Source organism: Caretta caretta, chromosome 6 (genome assembly GCF_965140235.1).
Source record: "Caretta caretta isolate rCarCar2 chromosome 6, rCarCar1.hap1, whole genome shotgun sequence".
NCBI lineage: Eukaryota > Metazoa > Chordata > Testudines > Cheloniidae > Caretta > Caretta caretta.
In genome coordinates, this window is record NC_134211.1 from 71,607,466 (window position 1) to 71,635,331 (window position 27,866).

At 47.3% G+C, this 27,866-nt stretch overlaps 1 protein-coding gene and 1 long non-coding RNA gene across 7 annotated transcripts in view; one reads left to right on the forward strand and one right to left on the reverse strand.

The window, feature by feature from the left end:
• The window catches only part of CCDC9B (coiled-coil domain containing 9B), a 147,806-nt gene that overhangs the window by 1,778 nt on the left and 118,162 nt on the right, over positions 1-27,866 (forward strand). The window contains exons 2-3 of one of the 6 annotated variants that reach the window (XM_075129706.1): positions 11,284-11,511; positions 12,121-12,221. In XM_075129706.1, the coding sequence (XP_074985807.1) occupies positions 12,195-12,221 (27 nt within the window). In that variant the 5' untranslated portion in view covers positions 11,284-11,511; positions 12,121-12,194. Of the gene's footprint in view, positions 1-11,283; positions 11,512-12,120; positions 12,222-26,979; positions 27,179-27,294; positions 27,435-27,866 lie in introns of those variants that run through there. The other 5 variants (XM_075129705.1, XM_075129703.1, XM_075129704.1 and 2 more) reach the window with 5 other exon arrangements.
• LOC142072546 (uncharacterized) lies at positions 23,249-27,790 on the reverse strand. The gene is made up of 3 exons (XR_012668973.1): positions 27,773-27,790; positions 24,497-24,650; positions 23,249-23,425 (listed from the first exon to the last, which is right to left on the reverse strand). It is a non-coding gene; the product is annotated as an uncharacterized LOC142072546 (long non-coding RNA).

Here is a 27,866-nt window from a genome sequence, read left to right on the forward strand (position 1 = left end):
GTTTTTTAAGAGTGCTTGGGAGAGCTCTCTCCCAGAGCTCTGCCGCGACTACACCCAGTGTAGACTAGCCCTTAGTCTCTCGGGGAACTGAGGCACAATCTGTATTAGGTGACATGTTGGAGGGACACAAAGAGGGGCACCAGCTGAAGGTGTTTAAAAGCTAAAAAGTGACCCTCCACGTGACCTGCACGTTAAGGACAGCTACATTATTTAGTTACATCTGTCCCATTCATGACTGGAGATCATTTTTAAGTCTTCTGAAGGTGGAGAATGAGTTCAGGATGATATAGGTACAGTGAGAAGGATTCTTATACATTTACAGTACTCTGGAAACTTAATGCTTCCAGAGTACTGCAAATGACTCCAAGATCTCTTTCTTGATGGGTAACAACAGCACCATCATTTTGTATGTATTGTTGGGATTATATTTTGCAGTCTGTTTTGGACTTAACTATCTTGAGTAATTTTGTATCATCTGCAAACTTTGCCACCTCACTGTTTACCCCTTTTTGCAGATCATTTATGAACATGTTGAACAGCACTGATCCCAGACCAGTACAGACCCCTGGGGACACCTCTACTTACTTCTCTCCTGGACCATTTATTGAATTCCTATTCTTTGTTTCCTGTCTTAACTGGAGTACCTGGGAATGCTTTCAGGATCATCTAATGATCCTTAATTTAATGACAAGGCTTTTGTTATCTTAATCACCCTGCCTCTGTTTATAAACAAACTCCCTGCCCCAAAGGCAGAAGTTGCTAGCAGCAGCTGGGCCCTTGCCCCCATCTAGGCAATTGGGGAGGGGCATGCGACCCTTGCCTCCCCTTCCCCTGCGCGTCTCCCCCTTCCTCCCATCCTTTGGCAGTCTTGTCTATTTAGGCCCTATCTACACTGGCAAGTTTCTGTGCAGTAAAGCAGCTTTCTGCGCTGTAACTCCCACGGTGTGCACACTGCCAAGCCACTTTGTGTAGACACTGCGCAGTTGTAATGCTCTAAAAAAACCCACCTTGACGAGAGGCGTACAGCTTTCTGCGCCAGGGCTACAGCGCTGTGGTATCAGTGTAGACAACGTCGCGGTTACAGTGCTGCGACTGGCCTCCGGGAGGTGTCCCACAATGCCTGTTCTCGCCTCTCTGGTCATCAGTTTGAACTCTACTTCCCTGCCCTCAGGTGACCAACCGTCATCCCCACCCCATACATTCCTTTGCAAATTTGAAAGTCCCCTTCCTGTTTGCTTGGTGATGCGTGCAGTGGTCTCAGTGCATCTTTCCAGGTGGCCACGCCTGCTCCATGCACCAGGCGATCCCTGCTGGACCTCATCAGTATTTGGGGAGAGGAAGCTGTGCAGTCACAGCTGAACTCTGGCCATCGGAATTATGATACCTACGGATAGATTTCACAAGGCATGACAGAAAGGGGCCAAGACTGCAGTGCAGGGTCAAAGTGAAGGAGCTGCGGAATGCCTGCCCCAAGGCATGGGAGACAAACCGCCGCTCCGGTGCTGCGCCCACGAGCTGCCGGTTCCACAAAGAGCTGGACGCGATACTCGGTGGCGACCCCACCTCCACTGCGAAGTCCCCTGTGGATACTTCATTGGCTTACGTGCCAGTTGAGAGTGGACCGAACCAGGAGGAGGCAATATTGGATGAAGAGGGGGAGGGGGAACCAGAGGCAGAGGATGAGTCAGAGGCTGGAGATGCATGCAGTCAGGAGCTCTTTTCTACCCCGGAGGAGGCTAGCCAGTCACAGCAGTCAGATCTTGGCGAAGTGCAAACAGGAGAGGAGGCTCCTGGTAAGTGAATCTGATTTTGGAAATTGCTGAAGCGATTTGTTGGGGGCAGGAGGGTGCAGAAATCAGGCTTGTCTCCCACCGCATGCCTATTCTGAGCGGCGAAACAGACTGTTGATAGACTCCCTCACTTCACAGGAAACTCTCATGGAGATACTGGGCAATTCACTGCCACAGGTTCCTCGGCAGAGCTGCTTTGTTTCTTGCCCCATTAACGGTAACTTTCCTGCGCGACTGTGCCATCACACAGGCAAGCCGCGTAGGGGCAAGGGCGGAAGCTGCAGGCTTGGAGAAGACCCTCCCTTGATTCCCTGCTCACCCTCAGCAGCGAGATATCTTCCATAATGATCACATCCTGTGGAAAGTGTGGGGACAGGAATGATTATCAAGCCCCCCATACAGTGCGAGCTGAGCCACATGCCCAGTGTACAGCAGGGTCCGGGAAGAGTGATTCACCCTGCTCCTGTGGCTACTCACCATTTTGGGGGTCTTGTGTGCTTGCCTGGGGTCAGCCAGTCAGTGACAGGTGTGAGAGTACTGGCTGTGTTGCACTGAATGAGTGTTGTCTGTGTTGCAAAGAATACTGCTTCTGTATAATGTTGCATTTAAACTTCAGAGATGACACTGGGAGGCCAGCCTCCCTTATTGGCGGCAGAACGGCTGCACAGAATTAGAAAGCGGCCACAAAGAACTAAGGAGGACTTTCTCCGTGAGGTTATGATGCATTCTGCTGCTGAGAAGCAGGAACTGAAGGAGTGATGGGATAGCGAGAAGAAGGACCGAAAGGAGAATGCGGCACACCAGAAAGAAGCCACGGAGTGGCTCTTAAACGTTATGGAGCGCCAAGTGGGCACGCTCCAGGCAATACTAGCTCTTCAAACCGAGCAGCTCCATGCCCGCCCTCCCCTGCAGCCACTGTCACAAAACTCTTTCCCATGCGCTCCACACACACCAACACACTCTTATCAACCTCCTGGCTCCACTCTCTACCCGCAGCATTCCACTCCTCTCTCTTCATAGTCCAGCACTGTGGACTCCCACTAGCCATTGCACTCAACACCCATCCCTCTGCAGTTTGGCCCTGCTGAAGTACAGCACCCATTGCATTGTACTCTAAAGGAGAAGGTTGGGTATGATCCCTGGACCTACACAAATCTGTAGCTATCCTGGGACCCCTCCTCCTCTTGAGACGTTCCCTTCCCCCTTCCTGCTGATGATTTTTTTCATTTGACTCTCTCCTCCGGTTGTTGTCTTTTAATAAAAGAATTGTGTTGGTTTGAAAGCAATCTTTATTCTATGAAATGAAAGCAAAAAGAGCACTACAAAGCAACATACAATTATGTTAAGGCCCCTTCTTACATCATGTGCACCAATCACCTCCTAGCGTTACAAGCACTGCAATCCCGAGCATAGCAACAAATATTAGTGACTTTCAGCCTCAAATTGCTGCCTTAAGGCATCCCTGATCCTTATGTTCCCACACTGTGCCCCTTTAATAGCCCTGGTATCTGGCTGTTCAAACTCAGCCTCCAGGCACTGAGCCTCTGCCATCCAGCCCTGAGTGAAGCTTTCACCCTTCACTTCACAAATATTATGGAGTGTACAGCACGCAGCTATAAGCATAGGAATATTGTCGTCGGCAAAGTCCAGCTTCCCATACAGGCAATCGCCAGCGGGCTTTTAAATGGCCAAATGCACACTCAACAGTCATTCTGCACTTGCTCAGCCTGTTGTTGAACCACTCCTTGCTGCTGTCAAGTTGCCCCATGTATGGCTTCATAAGCCACTGCATTAAGGCATAGGCGGGGTCTTTCAGGATCACAATGAGCATTTCAACTTCCCCTACAGTCATCTTCTGGTCTGGGCAGAAAGTCCCTGATTGCAGCTTCTTGAACAGGCCAGTGTTCCGAAAGATGCGTGTGTCATGCACCTTTCCGGACCAGCCTGCTTTAACGTCCGTGAAACATCCACGGTGATCCACAAGTGCCTGGAGAACCATTGAGAAATACTCCTTGTGATTAATGCACTTGGTGGTTAGGTGGTCTGGTGCCAGAATTGAAATGTGAGTACATCCATCTCTTGCCCCTCCGCAAATGGGGAAGCCCATTTGTGCAAAGCCATCCCCAGTGTCATGCACGTTGCCCAGAGTTACGGTCTTTCAGAGCAGGATGCGATTAATGGCCCTGCACACTTCCATCAACACGAGTCCAACGGTCAACTTTCCCACTCCGAACTGGTTAGCGACTGATCGGTAGCAGTCTGGAGTAGCCAGCTTCCACAATGACAGGGCAGCTCTCATTCTTGTGTCCTTGCACCGCAGGGCTGCGGCAAGCTCATCACACAGTCCCATGAATGTGGCTTTCCTCATGCAAAAGTTCTGCAGCCACTGCTCATCATCCCAGACGTGTATCATGATGTGATGCCACCACTCAGTGCTTGTTTGCCGAGCCCAAAAGTGGCGTTGCACTGTAGTCAGCACCTCCGTGAAAGCCACAAGCAATCTCGTGTCGTTATCTACCACGCGTGGCGAGATTAACGTTGCACTCCTCTTGACTTTGTAGTTTAAGGAATAACTCCACATGTTGGTCAGAACGAGCAGCATACTGGTCAGCAGTTCGGGATCCATTCCTGCAGCCAGAAAGAGGCAGGGCAGGGTGCACAGTACACAAACCCACAAGCCATTGAAAGATGGCACCATATGCAGATGGAAGCACAGAGTTTGCTGGGATGCGAAGCAATACATGGGGACTGGATGCAGGATACCCTGGGACCCCTCTGCATTCCCACAAGTCTTAGTGGCAAAAGAGAAAGAGCTGCTCTGTGGGATAGCTGCCCAGAGTGCACCGCTCCAAATAGCGCTGGAAGTGTGAACACGCTATTCCGCAGGCAGTGTAAACACACAACCGCGGTTTTCCTTCTGCGCCCTCTGAGCAGTGCTGTAACTGCCGGCACTGTAACTATGCCAATGTAGATGTGCCCTTAGACTGTAAGCTCTTTGACCAGGGGTGTGTGTTTGTACACTACCTAGCACAATGGGGCCCTGATCTCAGTTGGGGCATATAGGCATTACCATATTACTACTACTACTACCTATTTCATATGTATATCAAAGTCCCTTTTAAAGCCGTTATGACACACCCAGTGCTGGAACAGTTCTGTGTGAAGTTACACATTGTCCTTCCTTTGCTCTTTGCCTTTGAGGTAGTTGGCTGTGTGCCACGGGATCACAGCCAAACCACACATCCAAGGTTTATCAGTAAATTAGACAGGTCCAGCTGTTCTCTGTTGTCCTTCTGACCTGAAGGAAGGTGTTAAGCACTGAGGGTGGAAAGAGAAAGGAAGAAAAAGAATAAAAGTGAAAGGAAAGATAGCTAGCTAAAATAGAGATACAAGGTAAGGCAAGGAAAGAGAAGAGAGACACATGGAGAAGTGGAAAGGGCAAGAGAGAGTAAGGAACAGTAAGGGAAAAATACAGATGAGAAAGGAGAGAAGAGAAATAAGAGGGGTGTATGTGATGAAGAGCGGATAAGGGAGATGAAAGAGGCTGAGATGTAAGGGAGTGATTTAAATACACTCATGGGTGGTGGGTGGAGCCCCCTCTGGGGAGGCTAGCCCCCAGCTCCGCCCCTTCTGTCCACACCCTCCCCATGGCTGGAGCCCTGAGACTCCTTGTGCCTTCCCTCCCCCCCGCCGTGGCCAGAACCAAAAGCCGCCCTCCCAGAAGAGCCCCGGGCTGGCCGAAGCCCTGAGGCCCCTCCTCCACCTGCCTGGAGGAATCCCGGGCCCGCCGCAGCCCGGAACGTCCTCCCCACACCTGGAGGAGCTCCAGGCGGGCCGGTCGAAGCCTCAAGCCTCTCCACCCCCGGCCCGGAGGAGCCCCGCCTGGGCTGGCCGAAGCCATGAGCCGAGCCGAGCCGAGCCTCCTCCCGCCTGGAGGAGCCCTGGACAGGTTGGCCAAAGCCGCACCGTGCCTCCTCTCTCCGGACCCAACCTGCCCACAGCCCAGGGGAAAAGCGTCTGTAGAAGAGGCTTTTGATATGCCCCATGCAGGTTCCGGGGTGGCTGAGGAGGGCCGTATGTGCTGCGTTAGCCGCCCCGGAACCTGCATGGCGCATAATAAAAGCAAAAACTTTGCCGCCGCAACTGGGGGTTTGGCGGCCGTGGCAGCGCCGCCCCTGGCCTGTTATACCCGTTGTCCTTGAATATCCTGTAACTGGAAAAAAGGTTTTTTATCCTCCAGGAGGAGTCCAATTGCACAATACTTCCCCCTTCTCCTTTGGATCCACATGGCCTGGCTGGCAGGGGCAGGACCTAGGGAATGCTGAGTGAATTGCATTACAAAGCCCAGTCATTAGGAATGTGCTTATTTACTGCCAAATAATGAGTTTTCTTACTTGTGGCATTTTGGCTGTGAAAAAGAAAAGAAAAATAACTTTGCATTTGAGCTTTGAAACAGTATTTGATGTGGACATATAATATTCTTTCCAAGTCTTTCCATATTTTCCTACCTCCTCTCTCGCCTCCACTACCACCATCACCACATGCAGGTGCCTTTTACAAATAAGCAACCTGGCAGGTCTCCTTTTCGTACCTCAAGAGCTAGAGTTTACTGTGAGAGAAGTAAACACTACATTCCATGCTCATTTCTCTTCATGAAAAGAATCTCTAAGATTCCTGGTTAGAAAGTCCTGAAGCATCAAGGGCTCCATTCTGCTCCTACTGAAGTGAGTTTCAAAGTTTCCATTGTCCTCAATGGTACAGGATCAAGCTCTGAATGTTTGCTGATTCTTTAGGGAGGTGTAAGGAACACTGTTTTCCTTTTTTGTTTGCAGTGTTGTAGCCGTGTTGGTCCTAGGATTTTAGGGAGACAAGGTAGATGAGGTAATATCTTTTATTGGACCAACTTCTGTTGGTGGCCTGAAGAAGAGCTCTATGTAGCTCGAAAGCTTGTCTCTTTCACCAACAGAAGTTGGTCCAATAAAATCCACCTTGCCTCTCTAGTGTTTTCCTTGGCATCTGTATGGTGGATCAGGTCTACTGAAGGAAATCTCTTCTCATGTTTTCTTAACATATCTAGTTCACTTCAATGCAGCTCTGCACTTTTCAGTATGAATCATCTCAGAACATCCCATCTTAGTTTGTGTCTACATTCAGCACAGTTTATTTTAGTTCACTTCAAATCCACTGATCTTCTGCCCAACCCAGGATAGCTCATTTCATAATGTCCTGGCTCAGATTAGCACAATTTAGCAAAGTATATTCCAGTTAAAATTGGCTCAGCAAAACACATTCAACACGAGAGCATGATACATACTCCAGCCTGGCTCATCAAAGCTCAGACTGGTTCAGTTTAGCACTTTCCTAATTCATCTCTGTAGCTCTGCACATACCATTTTGGATCATATATTTTCCGTTCTTCTATAATATATATTTAATCTGGCTCATGATTTCTCAGCTCAATTCTTCTTTGCCTGGTTTGGAGAGTAAGAAAAGAAAGACACATTTTCTGCTTGGTGTGTGGGGATTTGGCTGGGTGACTCCTGGGAGTCACCTAATTAAATTGCTGCACTTTGCACTGAAAATTTATCCTTAATGTAAGCGGGGGAATAGTCCCGCTATTGTGGGGAACTTTCCTGGCTTCTGCACTACCCCGGTGAAGTGGGCTAGCAAAATGATCTGAGTCCTCGCTCCCACTTCCTTTACCCAGTGTCCTCCCTGCCCTTGAGGACCCCCCTTCCACTCTCCTGTCTGGCAGAGTCCTCGTAACCCCAACAAGGCTGGGCCCAGGATTCCTGGGGGGCTCGACACCCAACCCTGCTGTGGTCACCTAGGACAGGGGCTAGGGTGTCCCCACTCCACGGTACTCTCTCTGCACTGGGCACTTCTCTGACCCACTGATCATTACATACAATTTTGAAGAATGCAAGTTATTTAATCAACAATTAATTTTTAAAAGAATAAGGGAAAATGGGAAAGGTTAAAGGAAACACATCACCCCACTCTGTGGCAGGGAAGATCACAAACAATGTCTCTGGAACGTCAGGGCAGTTCACAGTCTGTTCCTTGTAAGTCCCAGATCTCCTTCTCAGGCCCTGGCTGTGCTGCAGGGATGCTGTGGGTTGGACACTCGCTCTGGTGGTGGCCACACGCTCTCAGGCTGTAGGTGGCAGGGCCCTTCTTCCCAGCGTTGCCACCGCCCTGTCAGGATTACCAATCCCCCTCCGAATCTGGCCTGCAGAGCCTCCTGGCTGAGGCGTCTCCCTGTGCTGGGCCCACTGTCCAGGGTCCCTCCTCGCTCTCCCCAGCTGCTCACGACACCCAGCTCTGGACTGCTCCAGCCCCAGCTCCAGCTCCACTTTGTCTTAGCTCCAGCTCCACTCTGCCTCAGCACGGCTGTTGCTCTGCCTCCAGCTTCCTGGGCTCCTTCTTTGGCCCCTCTGGCTCTGGTTGCTACAGCTCTCCTCCCAGGACAGGTCTGCTCTGCAGGCTGCTTCTGTGATTCTGCTCCCAGCACTGACCTGCTTCGTGGGCTGCTCTTCTGGCCCCTCTGGCTCTGGTTGCTGCAGCTCTGCTCCCAGGGCAAGTCTGCTCTCTCTGGGCTGTGCCTCTGGCTTTGGGGCTGCAGCTCTGCTCCCAGGACAGGGTCTGCTCTCTCTGGGCTGCTTTTCTGGTCCCTCTGGATCTGGCCCAGCTCTGCTCCCCAGCTCATCTTGGGCCCCTGCTTTCTCCTTAGCTCAGCCCCACTCTGTCTGACCCAGACAATTCCAGCTCACACGGAGGATGGGACCTCCCTGACCTCCTGACCCCCTGATTAGCCTGTCCACCCTGTCATTCAGGCTGACATGGAGCATTGGCCGCTCCCCATTGCTCCTTGGGACTGGCAGTCTCAGGGTCCTGATTCCCCATCGACCCTTCCCCCTTTTAGTATTGGGAGCTAGCAACTAAAACACCCCCACTGAATGCTAGTAACGGGGCAACAGTCCCCTTACATTAAGTGTCAGGCACTTGAGAAGAAAATCTGAACAGAGCCAGAAAAGAAATCCAGGCCTTGGACAAAACCTAGCAACAGCCTCTAACAAGACCAGGCTGTCCCGGACACTAGGTAACAGGATTGTTGAAGAAAGTTGGCAAGGCACCAAAGTCTGCATGTGGTGTATGTCCAGGAAGACCTCGCGGTGTTTGTGCTGTGTGCCCCAAGGTCCTTATGAGGTTGTCAAAAACAAAGAAGCATGTTAGCAGAGCCTATGGCGGTTCCATGTGTGCTAAATGTGTCCGTGACAGAATCAAACGAACTTTCCTTATTGAGGAGCAGAAGATTGTTGTGAAAGTGTTGAAGGCACAAGCACAGAGTCAGAAATCTAAGTGAATCTCTTTGTACTGTCTGCCTAATAAATAAAAATTCAACTTAAAAAAAAAACATTAAAAAACAAAAACAACACCCCTACCCCGGGCACGTGCACCCCTCCCCCCTAAATGATATATGACCAGACAGGCACATACACACAGAGACACACCAATTTGGATAAATACCCACAAAGCTGTATATGAATATAGATTCACATATTTTAAAGTCCGAAGGAACCATTATGATAATCTCATCTGACCCTCTGTATAACCCTGAGCATTGTATTTCACCCAGTAATTTCATCAAGTCCAGTAACTGGCACTGATAGACAAATGTACACAGAGAAGTGCCTATCCTAATACGGAGGCAAACTGGAGTACAAATCCCCACGCACAGGCATGCATGACATGCAAAGACAGACAAAGCCATGCTGACACACAAAATCAAACAGAGCTATATATGCAGACACAAAAAACTCAATGCCAGCTGCCAGGATGGAGCCAGTGACTAGAGGTGGGCAAAAGTCTTTAGCGCCAAACTTTTTTTTGGCAACAGTGAAATGTTTCACAAATTCATGTCAGTTTTGCCAAATTGTTTCAGACAAAAAGATTCTGAAAAAAAGTCAGTGTTTCATTTTGACATTTTCAACATGAAATGTTGAAATTTTTTTGTTCCAAACAACTTTTATTGAAAGATTTCCTTTAATAAAAAGCAATCAAAACATTTTAAAAATGCTTGAAATAAAAAATATTTTGCTTCAGGCTGAACAAATCATTTTGGTTTTAACTTTTCGATATGCCAAGGACTTTGTAAAAATTGTTGAGGGGTTCATGCTAAATGAATTTATTTTTGGATTTTTCAGAATTGCCAGACAACCAAAAAAAATCCATTATTTGCCAAGTTCTACCAGTGTTACAATCATGTATCCTTTGCCTTAATAAACTCTTTCTTGCCCCAGCCACTCAGTTCAGGTCTGTACTAGAAAATATTGCTGATACAGTAGTGTTGGTTAGGGGTGTGATTTTTTTAAATGACATATCTATACCAGCAAAAGCCCTAGTGTAGATGCAGTTATACTGGCATAGCTTATTTTTGCTTAAGGGACTGGTATAAGCTACACTCATAAAAGCACTTCTTTGTTGGTATAAGCTGCATCTACACTTGGAGGGTTTGATGGTACAGCTCTACCAGCATAACTAAACTGGCAACCTTTCCCAATGTAGATCTGAAGTGACACTATTCATATTTGGCTACCTGACCCTGAGGAACAGTCCCTGCATGGCTGCAGATGTGTGAGCTCATTACATAATCTACGCTTCACCTCCTCTGCACGAGGCTCATTTTACTGCAGTACCATTCACCCTTTGCAACTTCAGAGGTGTTGAATATACACATGGTAATGCATTGCAGTCATAGCTTGAACACCAGGAGCTGAATCAGACTCATTCATACAAAGAGCCACCTTCATAAAGGTGAACACATGCCAAACATTTCAGAGCTGGTGTCTGAAGAGCCTAGATCTTATTGTTTAATCTCCTAAATAGAAGTGTTCTGTTTTTCAAGTTGCTGAGTATCTTCAGCTCTCATTGATGGGTTCAATTGCTTGGATATGCACAGATGCACATTCTTATCAGAGGCTCACGCTGTCTACTTATAGCATGGTTTAAAGCAATATTGCTGTTTTTCAGATTTGTTTTTCTGGTTTGTAGGAGCATGTGCTGTATTGATAATTCACACTCAGTCATATAAACATAGAAAGATTCAGATTTCTTGGTATTTTCTCTTAGATTTCTATGTTATAAATGTACACACATGCATATACGCAGTGATTTACACACAGATGATTACTTAAAGATGATTACTTACCTGAACAAGAAGAGGGCAAGATGTATTTATGTATGTATTTACATACATTTATATACATGCACAGTTCTGCACAGCCCACCACACCCATTAAAGGTGTTTCTGCAAAAGGTGAGCTTACCAGAATAAGATATTGATGAAAGGTGGAAAGACACACAGGTGCATTACTATGATTTAGGAGAGAGAAAGCAGATTTCTAGAACCAAAGGGGTGCTGTAGAACAGAAGGAACACACAATTAGAACACGCTGCCAGGAAAACTGGATAATTCTCCATTACTTTCCAGAAGGTGACTGGCGGAAGCGGCTGGTGAAAGTGGTGAGCAGTCGGCCCGCGGGAGGCGGTGAGCTGGCGGGGCAGTGAGGAACAGTGCCTGGCGGGGTGGCCAGCGAGAGCAAGTGCTAAGATGGTGGAGCAAGCCAGGAGCCCCCTTCGTTGGGTGGGAGGTGAACTCACACAGATGCACCTCTGAATCCTGGATCCTCACTGACCAAGGACAACCACCGTGAGTGGGGTACGGTGAGGGAGCAGAGGGGGGGCACTGTACAGGAACTTTTGGTTGTAGAACTCAGGATCATGAGGTAGAAGACTCTGCCCCATGCGCTCTGGGGTGGACATCCTGCTCACAGTTTTACGTTTATGAATCCTGCTTGCAGCATTTTCCCTAATTAATGTCGGGTGGCTTCTCTCCTTTCATTAAAAGTTTATTTTCTACACTCAGACTCTGTGCTTGTGAGAGGGGAAGTATTGCCTCTCAGAGGCGCCCAGGGGTGGTGTGTCATTTTCCCAGGTTACGGGGTGGGGGCTTGGGCTGGTTTTGTGTTATATTGTTGAAAAGGAAGCCCTAGATATTGAACTCGGCCCTGGCTGCTGCTCGCTCCACCTGGCAGAAGGGTTACAATTATAGCTATTAAGGTCTCAACAAATACTACATGGGTTTTTGAAACCCTTAACTAACACTGCCAGTTGTAGATTGTCTAGTTTTTTTTACATGGGTTGTAAATATTATAGATTCATTTCAAGGTATTATTATTCTGCAAAGGAATCTCAACAGTTGTACTCAAAATGTAAGTTCTGTACGACTATTTCAATGTAACGAAGACCTTTCTTTATAAATATACAGACACCTCCTCCTCATATTATGTCTCTGTCACATCTGATTACATCGTGTTCCGGAAATAAGTCTTCTCACTAACCATGTGTCTTATGCACATATCGCATCAGGTTTGTTTTCCATTTCAAAAACAGTTTTCTTTAATTTCTGGCCATGTGTTATTAAACTATGTGTATTCCAGCAAAAAATTGTTAGAACTACGTTGTTTAAACTACATAGTACCTTCATTTAAAATTGCATGAATGTGGTCTAGCAAGAGATTGTCTATATGTAAATACTTTTCTGCCACGTTGTAATTTTTATCCTTTCAGCCTTCTTCTGTGTCTATAAAATGCAATTAATCACTTCTATCATAAATGCTATACATTTCTTTGTCTATAAGCAGTACATTGTCTTCTATTCCCCTTATATTATCTTCCCTGCCTTGAACTGTGTTTTGTTGTACCAGTAGCTATTTTTCCTTACTGGTGTTTTCCTCCTTCTCCACTTTCTACTGTGAATGTCTTTTGGTATCTTCTGCATAGGATATTTGAGGGATAGTTTTAATTTTCTGTATCTCTCTAGCTCATTCTAGTGCCACACAGCCTTTGTATGCCACACTTGTTTTTCCCCACAATTGCTGCATTTTAGTTCCATTCTTTCCATAGGAGAGTTCTCCTCTATGTTTACCTCACCTTCTTTTCCCCTTACAGACAGCCACCAAATGCCCAAACCTTTGACGTTTATAGTATCTCTCAGAGGCTGGGATATATGGCTTAACCCAGAAGAATTGATATCCTTCCCTTCTTCTGAGACAGAAGGCATTCTATATATTGCCCTCCTCCAGAGAGCTCCTCCCAACTGCCTGGAAGAGAGGGGAGCCCTGCCTTACCTTGCACTATGGGGCTCCTGATCCCAGATCCTTAAAGGAATAGTGTCTTGCCACCGCCCCCTCCCCCCATCCCCAAACCAATTCCTGATTCCCCAGGACTGTGTCCTCTCTTCAGTTACCAGGCCATTTTCTGGGACTTTGTTTATTCCAACACCTGGAATGGGGTCTTCCGGCTCTCTTTAATCTTAAAGGGCCAGTACACCCCCATTATGGGTACTATGGGGATAATGTATTCAAAATAAAGAAAAGGAGTACTTGTGGCACCTTAGAGACTAACCAATTTATTTGAGCATGAGCTTTCGTGAGCTACAGCTCACTTCATCGGATGCAGAATACAGACTAACACGGCTGTTACTCTGAAACCTGTATTCAAAATGGCTTTCTTTGAAAAAGGCAGCTAAAGAAACAGTCCATAACCATTTTATTAGAGCATAAGTTTTTTTGTGTCTAAACAGCTGTCAGTTCTGAGGTTATCTGCAGTGGTGGTGTAGTCGCGGTGGTCCCAGGATATTAGAGAGACAAGGTGTGTGAGGTAACTTTGTGGGGCCCATTTCTGTGAAGAAGAGCTCTGAGTAAGCTCAAAAGCTTGTCTCTTTCACCAGTAGAAGTTAGCCCAATAATATATATTACTTCACCCACCTCATCTGTTCTGCAGTCAGTGTCATGAACAGGGAGTAACCACAGAGGCTGGGGTTAGCATGCAACGGCCGGGAGACGTGTGGCTATGTAGTCGGTGGGCAAAACCTAAACCAAACTCAGTCATGATACTCCCACAAAAGCAAACAGGAGATGCCTTTCTATCAACACCCGCCTGCCCGCCCCTGCTCCTCTTAAGTCTGCTCAGAAAACTCACTCCCCTAAATCTAAATAATTTTCTACTGTTACCCATAGGCTAGCAAGATGTCCTGCCTTCTGTAAAGAGGAGGAACAGCCTGACTGTTCTGCATCTGCCACTGTCAATATGTCTTAACACGGTGGCAACTATCCAAAAAAGCAGCCACTCCTCGCCGCCCCCATGTCCTACTAAGCACATGGTGATGTCACTCTCTAGTCTGCTAACACTGATTGATGCAAAGGCCCCATAATCTAATAAATGTCACATTGCTCACCTGATCCCTAGTGTCTGTATGTCTATTGTCCATTACTCACTTCTCACTCACAACTCACCTCCCAAAGGATTGTCTAGCTGCCTGTCTCTGGCTGGTTGAAGGATGGATGCAGTTGGCTGTCCAGTCCTATCCACAACCCCCTCCTCCTCACTCACCTCAGTTATTGGTTGCATAAGCTCTTCTATGTCAGTCTCCGTGGACAAGGGTATTCCACCTCCTGTTGTTGTGTCTGAGGTTTCAACAGAAGTCTCTGCAGCATCCTGAAAGCTGAAAATGGGGAGGAGTAAAATAATAGGAATTTATTATAAAAATAAGTAACACAAGGGATGCCATACTGATTGGAATGGGGGCAATGAGGGGGAGAGAGTTTGTAGGACCAATGCTGCATAATTCCAGGGTCAGTGCCACATACTTGTTTTCAATGCAGCACATTAGGACAAATGGCCTTGCTTGCTTTATGGGGGTGTTGTGAGATTTATTCTTTCATTTTGTAAAGCATGTTGAAGAGGAAAAGAGCTAAATATTAGTATTATCTAGAACTGGGTAAGAAATATTTTTTCTTGGTTGCATGTGAATTTGCCAAGTTACTAGTTACTGCCAAGTCTCATAGGGTAAAGCTCACTCAAAATCCTTCCAACGTATTACAGCCAGGCTTGGCTGTGACCTTCCGTTCACGAGACAAGCCACTTTGGCTTGCTCCCTCAATGGAAAAGATCCATGGTATCTCCTTATGCCCCCAGTTATACTCCCCCAAAACCATTGTATTTACTCAGAAACAGAATGGCCCCTGGCTGGTTATTTTTTTCCTACGTGCCTCTTTCTTGTGGATTTCGCAGTTTGCAGATAGGCCTCTGTCTTGAAGCAGACAATGCACATATGACCAGCCAGAGAGAAATAAGCGTCTCTTCCTCCTATCTGATAGGAGCATATTTATCACCTTCTGGTGACCTACCTTAACTCACATACCTTAAGAACATAATTTTAAGTACAGAGGCATAATTTCTTAAATATCATCTGTGCTTATGCTTCACAGTGATTATAATAACCAGTAAGCTGTTGGTTCTTCGTAGAGATCTCAAACACCACCCTTAGATACACTTAGAATGCATACATCTGACCCAAAGGATTCCTGTAGACCCCCATGCACCTCCGGGGCCCTCTGCCAGTTGGCACCAAGAGGTTCCTGTGTTACAGGGGTGCAGAAAGATTAGGGTGCAGGGTGCTTGGGGTGCACTTGTAGAGCTGGGGGATGCAGGAAGTTTGAGGTACAGGGTAGTTGAGGTGCAGTGGCAGACCTGGGGGTGCTATGTATCCCTCACCTGAGCCCCCAACCTCACTTGTCTCCCCTGCCACCCATCCCCAGTTATCTCCCTCACAGTAGCCTCCCCCCCACCCACCCACTACTCCATCCCCTAACGCTCCTCCCCTCTCAGGAAGCTTTCACATCTCTAGTGTTTCCCCCAAAATACTTTGATTACAGTCCCCGCAAAATGAAACTGTCACCTGTGATTCACAAATTGCAGCAACCTCCATCCGCTCAGTCCCAAACTCCTTTTGTCTTAGATGGGGGCTTGTGATTAATTTATCCTTAGTTCTGTTAATTAAAGGGTGAGAACAGGGCCTGTGATTCATCCAGTCATTAGAACCTCTCAGTTTTACAGTACAAGGCAACTAAAGGAAACTGGGTGGTTTTTTTTGGAGGGGGAGGGGTAGTGTAATTCAGGAACATTTCAGTCAAAGAATCCCAAATTTGGATCACTAATGCCTCTTTGCACCCCCATGAGGCACACCAAATGTCAAGCAATCAGGGTAACCATTCAGATTCTAGAACATTTACATGAGTTGAGCTTTAAAGCATATAAAATGGTGGGAATAGAAACCCTCTAGTTGTTTTTCTGTGAGTGAGACCATTTTGACTCACATTACGTCAACAGTCTGATCTCTAGCTCTGGGCAAAAAAACCAAACCAAACCAAACCACACCACTGCCACAAAAAGCACCTAGAAACTTTTTCTAAAATGGCAATTTTTTTCAGAGATCATATCTCTGGAACCCCTGGCTCCAATAACCCCTATTTGGGTCACAAACTCTACCCTGCTTCTGCCTGAGACACCAAATTGTAAAGAAACAGGACTAAGTGCGTCGCTTTCAGAGGACTTAGAAATCCGTCAAGGTCCACCTTGAAACGGATGTCATGACGCAATCTTAACTCGAGCAGCGCTGGGGCACCACTATCATCCTGTCTCTCTTGGCTTATTGCGGAGCTTCTACCTAGAATCTTCCCCAGCCCCCATCCAGCCCGGCTTCCTGGTACAAATTTTAAAAAACCCAGCACACAGATTATCACAGACTCAGATTTAGACTGTCAGAAAGATAAAGCCCAACTGCTCAAGCCCATCTCTCTTTCATAATGGAACTACTGGTTTGGGGGCGTGTTACAAAGAGGTCACGCAGCTGTGCGGTATACGTTTCTTGCATGACAGAAGGCTTATAAATCATCTCTTCCCTTCCCCAGGAGGATAGCTCCTTGAAAAAAAACACTCAACTCTGTAGCCACTGGGGTAAAGAATGGCTCTGACAGATAGGGCTAGAGCCCAGACCTAGGTGTTGTTACAGGGAACTGGTCTGCAACAAGTGTTTTGTAGTCTGTCTTCCTCCCGCCATCACCTTTATAGACAACATCAGATATCATTACACTAGGGAGAGGCTCAGGGTCGGCTTTAGGGGTAGGCCACCCAGGCGACTGCCCAGGGCACTGTGCAGCAGTGCAGAGATGCACACTGCTGGCTGACAGGGGAGTGCAGCAAACTCACAGAGCTGATGCGTGGAGGGGCACCCAGCTTTCTGCCTGCTTCCTTCCAGCAGAGGAATGGGGGGGAAACTGTGACCCACAGATACTTCTTGCCCCCCAACGTTCCTCTGCACTCCCGCCTAAGAGGCTGTGAGTGGGGGAGCGAGGAGCAACACCAAGTGCTCCATGCATCTAGGTCACTTTCCCCACCTGGCTTGTGCTGTGAAGCGAGCATCAGGAGCTGCTGAGCTCCTGCCCTCCCCTTACATAGACTAGATGGGGGGAGCGAGCAGCAGTGTCAGCTGCTCCGTGCACCCAGGTCAGTTGTCCTACGTAGGCGCTGATGAGGAGTGCAGGAGTTAGGGGCACAGGAGGGAGGTGCAAGGGTTAGGGGTGAAGGGTTCACAGTGCAGCACAAAGTAAGGGTGGCAATACACGATACACCATGCCACCCGTACTTCTCCGCTGCTGCTGGCGGCAGCACTGCCTTCAGAGCTAGGCATGCAGCCAGCACCCGCCACTCTCCAGCCACCCAGCCAGTGCTTAATTTGCGCCGGGGCTTGCTGGAGCTGAGCCCCAACACCTTGTTCAATAAAATTAAGCACTGGGGGGAGGCAGTGGGGCCCTGAGTGGGTGGGAAGCCTGGGGAGCAGGTGGGGACCAGGGGTGATGGAGAGCTGGGGGTGGGGCATGGGCAATGGGGGCTGGAACGCCAAAATACAAGTGTGCCCTGGGCACCATTTTCCCTAGGGCCAACCCTGGAGGGGCTCCCCTGCACCCTCTAAACTGCAGAATAAACAGGTATGCAGATTAGTCAGTGGCCTTTTAGGAGCTGTATTGCTGTCAGAGATTTCCTATTCCTTTACCTCCCTCTGGTGGTTAGAGTATGTCAGTGCTGCTGAGCTACTCAGGAAAATAACTGGAAGCTCTATCTCCATGACCTTGTCTACACTAGGTAAAAAATCATAGTAATTCACGTACCAGCAGTCGAACAAATTGAGGAAGCTTTAGCACAGATAAGGCACAGGCATTTTTACTACCATGTCATCTAATTCTCTTCAAATGTGGCAAAATGTAGACCCATAAGACCTGTTCCAAAAGGGGGATCCAGATTGAAGTGTTACCAATAGCGTTTGTACCTGGATAAAACATGGATATAGCTGCCTTGTCATATGAGGATGAGAACACATATTTTAATCCCATCACATGACTTAAATGGGATCCACACACATGTAGCAAAGTTATTTCTCTCCCAGAATGACTTCACTCTAAGCAGAGGTTCAGTATTCCTGGAACTGAAGCTTGCAGATTGCAATGCATTGAAACCATTTGGAACCTTCATTCAAATCCTTTATGAACAGAGTTTTGCTACAGCAGAGTTCAAATGGGTTCCGCTGAGTGTGTATATATATTTGCAATCTAGTTGCAGTAGGTAATGCCAGGTTGTGTGTTTGTGAGGCCTGGCTCTTATGGGCAGAATTGAATTGACCTTTTCTGTGATATCATCTGTTAACTGGCACCCCTATCGGTGTCATCAGTGAATAGTGGATTTTGCACTGTGTCTGGAGAGGACACAATATACCCATCTGGACTGAAGAGCTGTCTTGTTTCAAGGTTAAATGTTCCAACTAAATATTATTACTATGAGAAGTGTTTGTTCCTGGTTCACTGTGTCCACACTGAGCAGTTTGCATTGTGTAAACCAGTCCAGCGTGTCCACACCTGCAGTCCCTCCAACCATTGTGGAACTAGTGCTTTGTGTGTCTTCTGAGACAGATATCTGTCAATCTAGATAGCTACCTATAAAGGTACTAGTGGTGGTGGGGGTCCCTCAGTTGCAGGCAAGCAGTGCTTCACAGCTACAGCCTTCACACACTAGGTGTTACCTTCCTGTAGGCCAGACCGTCCCTTGCTGGAGCACAGGTGGAGGGAACACAAGGAATGCTCCCACTCTGTGCCCCTGGGATGCAAACCATCCTAGTTGGCTTGAAGTGGAGGCAGAGACATGGCCTCACTTCCTCTCCATATTGACTGGTCCACAGAGCTGGCCAGGCCGCTGAGGACAGAAGGTTTCACCCTCCTTTGGGATGGCACAGTATTTACATCCTATTGAGCACGGAGAGTGTGGGGGGGGGGGGGCTGAGGGAGGGATAGTGCTTTTCTAGGCACAAACCTGCAGCACTCTTGCTGGGACACTCCCTCTCGTGAGTCGTTACCCACATTCCTAATAATTTGCTGGACTGGGCCTTTGGTGGAAACAGAGCCTTAGATCTGCATTTGTGTGTGATAATTGCACCAACTTCTGTTTAAAATATCTAGAAATAATATCTCACTTGAAAAGAATGAGCCTGATTCTTGCCTCATGCTAAGGTAACTGCACTGACCAGTATAAATGAGAGGAGAATCCAGCTCAGTGTATCTGAAATCCTAATGTTCACTGGGAAAGGGAGGGAGAGGGGTGTTTTCACCAGTGACAGAGAGCAGGATTTTTAAATAAGCCCCATGATTCATGATTTCTATTCTGCTGCTTTGCAAGTAATCTGCACTTTCATGAGGTCTCTGCCAGTTGAACATAGTCTTCAGGCCAGCTGGGCAACAGATTTCGGCAGCATTTCAAGCTGAACATCCATCCAACCTTCCCGCCCTGCCCCAAGAATTAATTAAATATTAAAGAATGAACCAATTCAGCAATAATCACCAGCCTCAATATCCCTTTCATCTCCTTCTTTCACAAGCATCTCCATGTTTTCTTCTAGGCCAGTTGCTGTGCTTGGAAGGCCTTTTCTGTACCTATTCCCCAAGCCAGCTCCCTCAGCTCACCCAAATCCCTCCTGAAGGGCACAGCCAGGTATGAGATATCTGAGTGCAAACTGAATCAATCCAGTGTAAATCCAGAGTGACACCCCTGAAATTAATGGAGTGTCTTCATTCCAGATTTATGCCAATGTAACTGAGATCAGAATCTGCTCTCTTAGATTTGCTGCAATGCCATGAGGGAAGAATTCCAAATTACAAAGGTGAAGATAAATTGTTCAAGTGAGGCTGCTTGGGGAGATGGATGGCTCAGGGGGCAGGAAAAAAGATACAGAGCTTGTCACCTCTAGATCCTTTTTTTGAACCTAGACCAGGCGGTAATAACAACTGATAGTTGTTCCCATCTGAACAGCCCTGTGGTGGCTTGTGTGAAATGAGCTGGTCTCTTTCCAGTTTCCTATGGACAAGTAACCATGGCACAAAACCACTACCATGACTGGCACTAATAGGCAATCGAAGCAGAAAGGCTGAGTTGTAGGCAATTGTGTGTGAGCTATTTTCTCCCTCCTATGTCAGGGCTAAGGGCATTCGGTAGGCGGGAAGCTTCCGTTGCTGCTACCTGCGCTGTACATTGCCTGTGTGCAGAGGTCAGTCACCCAGGCTGTCAACCCAAGTGCTATTTACACAAAAGAGAGAAAGAACCTCCCTTGGCAGGTGCCCCATCTGGTGAGTCCAGACGAACTTATCAGTGCGGAGTCCTTCTGACAGCTGGGTATTGAGCTATGTGCTTTATATGAGGGCTTGGCTATTGCATGAGATTGCTCCATCTGCATTTGGCCGTGCTGCGCACATCTGGAAGTCTGACAAGTCAAGAGATCTGTGCTATTAGCAATTCTTTATAAACGCGCCATTGCAACATGTTACCACAATCACACATTTCAATAGACATGAGACACGTGAGCACAGCGATCAGCTGAGATGCAAAAGAGCAGATGCAAGAGTTAGTGCATTCAATCAAACATGGGGGCAAATCCAGTCCCCAAAAAGCTGGACACTGGGGGGATTCACAGTGAAATGAAGGGTAGGAGGTAGAATCCTCCCAAACGGGCACACAGCTTCTGTGCAGAGACTAAGGCCTTGTCTACACTAGGGATTGCTCCTGGTGTGGACTGGTGTAGCTGCACCCATGCAAGTGCCTACTGTAAACAGGCAACACCGTAATAAGCTGTGATCTTCAGTGGTTTCAAACAGGGGTGAGCTGCTCTGGTACAAAACCCTGCTTTGCCTCTTTGCACTAGGGGTTTGCACCACTAATGCAGCTACACTATGGCTAGCCACTGATGGCTGCAAACCCCAGCATAGGCAAGGCCTAACCTAGTTTAACACAATACCTGTGACAGCCTTCATTGCTGCCAGTGTGCTCCTTCTAGCCCCACCCCAGTATCCCTGGAGACTCTGCCATGGACAGCTTCTGTTCTATGAGAAGCAACTCCCTTTCATTTCATCACACTACCTAGGAGCCACTACAAATAGATGGACAAGAATGGTGAAATGCACTTTTTAATTATTTTATAATTTGTCTCAGTATTATCCATCAGAGAGCCAAGCTCTGTAGTTGTATGATTAAGTCAATATTAAGTTGTTTAGTGAGATAAAATAAAGTTCACTCTGGGTCAAAGACTATGTGGCAGACTGATGTTATGGCAAGCTGATCATAATGGCAATACACATGATGGGGAAATAGCTCATCATTCATAACATTGCATGTGATGCTCCCTAGAGTATTTTGCAGAATATTGTCAGAGACTGGCATCCCCATATATATATTAAAATATTAGTATGAAGTAAACTAAAAACTGCTAAGATGGGAGGGTTCCCATATCCTGAGCTATGTGAACTTGTGATGAGTGGGCAAAAACAGAAACAAAAAGGTTCTTTTCCCTCCCAGGCAGAGGAAGAACAAATGTAAAAGACAAAGATGGTCAGTCTCTTAGGCAGTCTTTTGGTAACCTTAATGGGGTTCAGCTTGTCTGCAGGTTTTAGTGTCTTTGATCCGGTTTAGGTTCTGCCTCCACCCCTTCCTTTTGGCCACCTGGTCCATACAGTCTCAGGGGCAGCAGGGTCTGCAACTGTCTTCCACTTTGTTGAATTGTCCCTGTAGCCAGCAGTCTCCGAGGTACAGCAGCCTTCCCCCTAACCACCACACCTTTCTGGCTTTTCCTTTTCAAGCTTCCTCCTTCCAGGTAGAGCAAGCCTTACAGGTGTGTCTGGTTAGTGCTGACTGAGCCCATAAGGGATCAGCCTCCTCTCTTCTAGAGTGTGGGTGGACTGTAATGGAAACTTACACAGCCCAGGGCTTGATGACCTATGTTTATAAATTTCAGAGTAGGTTTAGTGACAGTGTCACAAAAAGGCATTCTGTGAGGGGGAAAAGGAGTTTTGTGCCCTGTTTGGATTTGTTTTTGTAAGAGCATGACTTACTACCAGAATGCACCTCTATGGCTGGGCAAGGTATTGCAAAGCCTTCCCCTCAGTACCTCCAAACAGCAATGTAGGCCTGCTGATTGTCCACCTGTTCTTGTGACTCGGCCCTTCCGGCATAAGTCAACAGACCAACAAACAATAGTCTGACAATTTCACATTGGAACTCCAGCCTCACTCCAGACATGCTAGTCCCTACCCCTTGGGTCAGGGGGTCTCAACAGTCCTTACCCCTTGGATCAGGGGGATTTCTAAGCCATCTTCCTCGCCAAGCCAGGGGGGAGCCCAGGCCTTCCCTCTCCTCTGAGTTCCAGTACAGGACCCCTTTAATAGGCAACCAAGACCCAGTAAATGCAGATCCCTTGCTGCCTTCCTGGACCACTGCCTACTTTCACTGGTTTTAGCCTTTCCTACAGCCTCTCGCCCAGCTCATTGTGTATCAGCATCACAGTCTCTAAGCCTCTCTCCCAGGCTCACTGCAGATCGTCTTAGCTCTCTCCACTGCCCAGCTGGTTCTGCTACAGGAGAGTTTTCTCTAGGCAGTCCCTGGCCCAGCAGGAGCCTCCCTGATCCCCACAGGCCTCTCCACCAGCATGGAGAATCCTGGGCCAATTCAATTCCTCCAGCTTTCCTTCCCCACTTCCTGAGGCTCCCAGTTACAGATGTACCAATAACATGAGAATTGGAATTGGAGTCAAGGACCCATATGCCCTGGATGGACTGTTATTGATAGGACACCAGTGGAAACAGAGAATGTGGGGAGTAGGCAGTGCTCAGGGTTGAATACAGTTCCACTTGTTCAACTTAATCTGCGTTCAGCTGCGCTCTGTGCTAAGGAAACAGTACCTTCCTTCAGGGAGGTTCTGTCCCCCAGCAGCCCAACTCAGCTCCCTGGCTCCAGCCAGCCTTCGTTCTCAGAGTGAGAGCCAGAAATCTACTGTCCTTCCCCAGCCAGTCCTCAACTAAGCCAGATTCAGTCCTTTTAGCTCCTCCCTCCAGCCTTGACACCTAGTGCAGGCAACAGGGCAGGGCTGATTGCATCCACAGCCTGTCATTAACCCAGTGTGGGATTTCTACACCCCATCACATTTTTCTTTTGTTCTCCTTAATGTGTAAAGAAAGCAGGAAAAGCTGGTTGTTTTGTCTTTATTGTTCATGAGGTGTGGGGGGGGGGAGAGAATGTTTGTATTTTGCAGAAGTATCAAGCATGTTAAGTCTGGCCTTCCCTAGTTGTACCAGAAGACTCATTGGAGATCAGAGATATGTGAGCTTTCTCAGCCTTGACCTGAAGGGACCGGAATGTTGAATCTGTAAGAAAGATATTTTTTCTCTCAAGTTTTTGAATTGAATAAGTATGAACCGAAACAAGGAACACAGAGTTTAAATAGTCCACATAAATACTTCCCCTCTTAGTTAACTAGGCTTCACTGGCATGGTTATCGCTGATGTCACAATCTTATCAGTTCTCCAGAAACCATAGAGTTTCCCAGGAAAAAAAGAGTAGGAAAGACCTAAATTTCTAATGTAAAACACAAGTAAAAATGAAACCCACTGAAATGAACAAAACCAGACAATCTTTCAGCCCTTCTGGGTTCAAATCTGTTTTCTTTATTTCCTTTGCATGTCTTTCCTTTTTGAACATTTATTCCCTTTGCCTGTTTTATCTGGAGCCCTGGCAGAAATGGACAAACCCCAGGTCTAAGGACTGTGTTTAAAAAACTAGAAAACACCCACCCACACATGTAAGCATGTTACTGCTGTGCACTGAGGAGCTGGATTGCTGTCATTATTATAATAGCTGAGCTGATAATTGTTGAATGAGGTGACAGTACTCATTTCAACTACTGGAGAATGTGAGCATTGTGGAATTGGTTGCTAATTGCTTAAATGGCTTCCAGACTGTAAAAAAACCTTTATTTTAGACCCAGAAGTGAATGTAGATGGTGTGTCATAATTGGTTATTGTTGTAAATCTCTAGTTGGCATTTCTACCAGTAAATGGTGCAATTGAGCATTGTCCATTGATAAAAGTATATCAAAGCGGGAGCTGTCATTTTAAGAGGTGTGCTGGAGGTTGCACTTGAGTGGAATATTGAGTGGAGTTTTGTGCAATCTCAGTTTTGGATGTTCCAGTCTGGGTGTGTGTGATACAGTAAAACAGCAGAGAGCTTCCTCTGGAAAATATTCTAAACAGGGCAGAATTTAGATTAATGAAAATATTTTTGAACAAAAGTAGACCTCCTCTTGAAGGAGCAGGTTTTTTCCAACTCTAATTCCTACGATTCCTTGAGTCAATGGATAACGGGGGCAAGGTGTTCTGGATTTTCTGTAAAAATCCTTTGAAGATTTTCTGGCTCCTGGGTATACACAAGAAACTCACTCTGAGGAACGCATTATCAATACCACCAGGGCCCAATTCTTCATCACATTGCTGCTCTTGTGAGCCACTGGAAATGGCAGAACTGGTCACCAGTGACTCCTCCCAGCATCAGACGCTTCCCCAGACAGCGCAGAGTCAGGCAGGCCCCGCAGGACTGGGAAAAGGGGAAGCACAAAGACAGTTTAATGCCACCTTCATTCACTACTTCCATTTCTGAGCCAAGTGTAGCTGAGTCGGAACAGAGAGTCTAGTCCCTAGTTTAGATTCGCTATGGAATGCTTGTTACCGGCTGGTGATTAAAAAGTGGTCATTCAGGAAGTGGAAGCCAGGCATGGTGGGGGATTGGAGTCAGGAAAAGAGGAGATGTTAAAGTAAGAAGCTTTTAAGGAGCTTCACAGAATGGAACAGAAAAAGGATGGAGAATTTCAAGCTAAAGCTGTGTGTATAGACCCTGCACTGGTGAAGAAGGGCTTAAAGAGCTGCTGTGGGCAAGGTTGGCCCCACCCCTCCACACTTGTCAATCATGTCAAGGGTGGAATAAGGACATAAAAACAGGCAGTTTCCAGCAGTTCGTGGTCAGCTCTGGGAGAGAGCAGATAGTGGCTCTACAGCTCCCAAAGGAGATTCCGCTTCAGGGGAGCTGCCCTCAGGAAGGCTATTTACCATCCGTCCCTGTGCTTACAATTAGACAATGACTCTGCTATGGTAGCTGGGTAGGACAAGTTTGGCAAACTCTGAGGCAAGCTGTTTAAGTGGTTGATGCTGCTTCCCTCTACCCTTTCAGGGTTAGACAATCTGAGGACAGGCCTAAGGGACTAGGGGAGTGGGAGCCAAAAGCTCCATCCCATCAACCCCAAAAAAGACTATCTAACATAATTTGTGTCACAAAGACTCTAACTTAGGCAGATGGGGGATGCCCTGAGGACTTTTCAGTGCCCATCCAGTAGGAGGTGCCCCTCAACAGCCTGTGAACTGTGACACTGTGTTAGCATAAGGAAGAGTTGATAAAGGAGAGCTAATAATGCATCTGTATGTGGAAAATAGAAAGGGTTATATAGTTTGAAGTCAGTATAGTAAAGATTTATGCTCCCTTCAGTTAGTCTTCTTTGCATGAGCTAGAGAGAGGGGAATTTGTGGGAGGCTATGTAACTTGCTGTCAAATTTGGAACAGGGTCAGGGCTTGTCTACACAAGGGATTTAATCTGCGTTAAGTCAATTTAACTTGTTTTGAAAAAGCTTGCATGCACACAAGGCAATCCATTACAGCACACTAACTGCATTTATCGCAAACTCTGGAGTCCTCTTGCAAAGTGGACTAAGTTTGCTGTGAATCAAATTAGTCTGGTTTATTGTTTGTGTGCACACAATGTTGCTGTGCATCACTTTGGTATGCCTCCAATGGCCATCCCACGCTGCTTTGAAGGCAATAATTACTGACCTGTCTGTTTACCTGTGTGCCCTCTCTCACCATGGTATCAAGTTGCCAGGATATCCCCTCTTCTATTTAAAAACTGGTGTGGGAACAGATTTTGCCCATGTGTTCAGGGATTTCAGTGCATGGGCACTGCTGCGATAGTACTCCAGAAGCCCCACAACATGTCTCGTGCAGCCACGTGAAGCTGTGCATCACCATCTGGGTGAAGCACTGGTGCAGCAAGCTCTTGTAGCCAGCCATGGGAATAAAGATCTCTTTGTGAACATTGCAAAGCAGACATCCAAGAGGAGTCATGACCAGGACACCAAATAATGCTGGATAAAAAGCAAGCAGCTCGGGAGGACCCATATTAAAACCAGGGATGAGAGGAAAAATTCAGCAGGGGACAAGTATCCTGTCCATTTTTTGAGGAACTGGACTGGATTTTGCACCACTACACAACCACCCAGCCCTGAAAGACTGTGGAACCACCTGCCTGCTCCTCACCTCCTCCCAAGGCTCATTGGAGGATGAGCATGAGGAAACCAGCAAAAAGCTGTCCCCTGAGAGCCAAGATCTCTTTGGGACTCAGGCCCCTGACACTGGCCAGGTAGAAAGCCAACATAATTTCTGCCCTTCAACAACGGAGCGCGAGCCCCCGCCAGAAACCCAGGCCAGGATCCAAGAGGCAGATTCTCTGGAGGGAACTTTGGCAGGTAAGTACGTATCTTTACAATTAATTATTATTGTGCTGTACTGCCATGCTAGCTTCTGTTACGGGTGTCCCATGGCCACATCCATTTTAGGCAGATAAGAGCTAGGAGCCTTTCTGAATCTCCAGCCCCCACCTCCCTTGGCCCATGCTATCTACTCACGCCCGCCACCCCCATACACATTTCCAAGTTGGCAACTGCTCCGCCCGAGTGATAGGCCTCTGTCACATGCTAGAGCCCTTACCATGGACTGTTTGCAGGCCCATGCCACAGAGGGCAAATGCCCATCTACCTTTCTCCTCCCCTCATCTCTCCTGCCTAACAAACCCCTTCCCTCTCCGCAGCCCCTGTTGGCCATCTCAAAAAGGCACCTGGCAACATGGTGGAGCCACTGCCTCCATCCCACCTCGCCCCCCTCCTGCAGCAGATTCAAATAATGAAAACATTCATTTGTGCAAAATTCAACAGTTTATGGAGATAGCGGTTACAGGAAAAGACGTTGAGTTAGTATTCTCAGTGGACATGAGGACACATGGACATTACAGGCCTATAAAGGTACAAAAAGTACTGCTCCCCGTTATTGCCCTGTAACAAGCATTCTGACAGGAAAAGATGTGACAGTCATTGCCAAACCCTATCTGTTTTGCTCTGCGCTTTCTCCACGTCTGCAGGGGAAATAAAGCAGAATCTAACACACAGACATTTCTCCATTTTTGTCTGGATATTATGGCATATAGACACATGGTGATGCGCCCCTGTATAGCTCACAGCTCCCTTCCATTCCTGCAGCACTCCTGGAGGGACCATCTTGGTGAGTAACTTCACAGCGTATCTTGCTGGTCTGCCCTTTGCCTTTTTGAATAAAGCCATGCTCTGCTTCCTAGTCACCCACCTCAGTGTAACATCATCAAGAGTTAGGACAGCCTAGAAGGGGTTACTACCCAGCTCTCCCCTCTGTGTGCCCCTTTGACCCTTCAACACCAATATATATGCTCCTCCAACGCCCAACAAAGCTGCAAAGCCAAACCAGGAATGTTATTTCCCCTCCTTCTCCTCTCCCTCCCCTCCTGCCCCCAGCCTCCAAGGCACCATGGCAAAACCAACAGCATGTACTGCACAGACAAAAACCCCAGTGTGCACACCACTTACCAGCTCTGAGATTCCCCCAAGACTGGGAAGAATTTCAGGGAGGTAGAGTCACAAATGCATATAAAAATGCTATCATAGCCTATCTGAAATATGA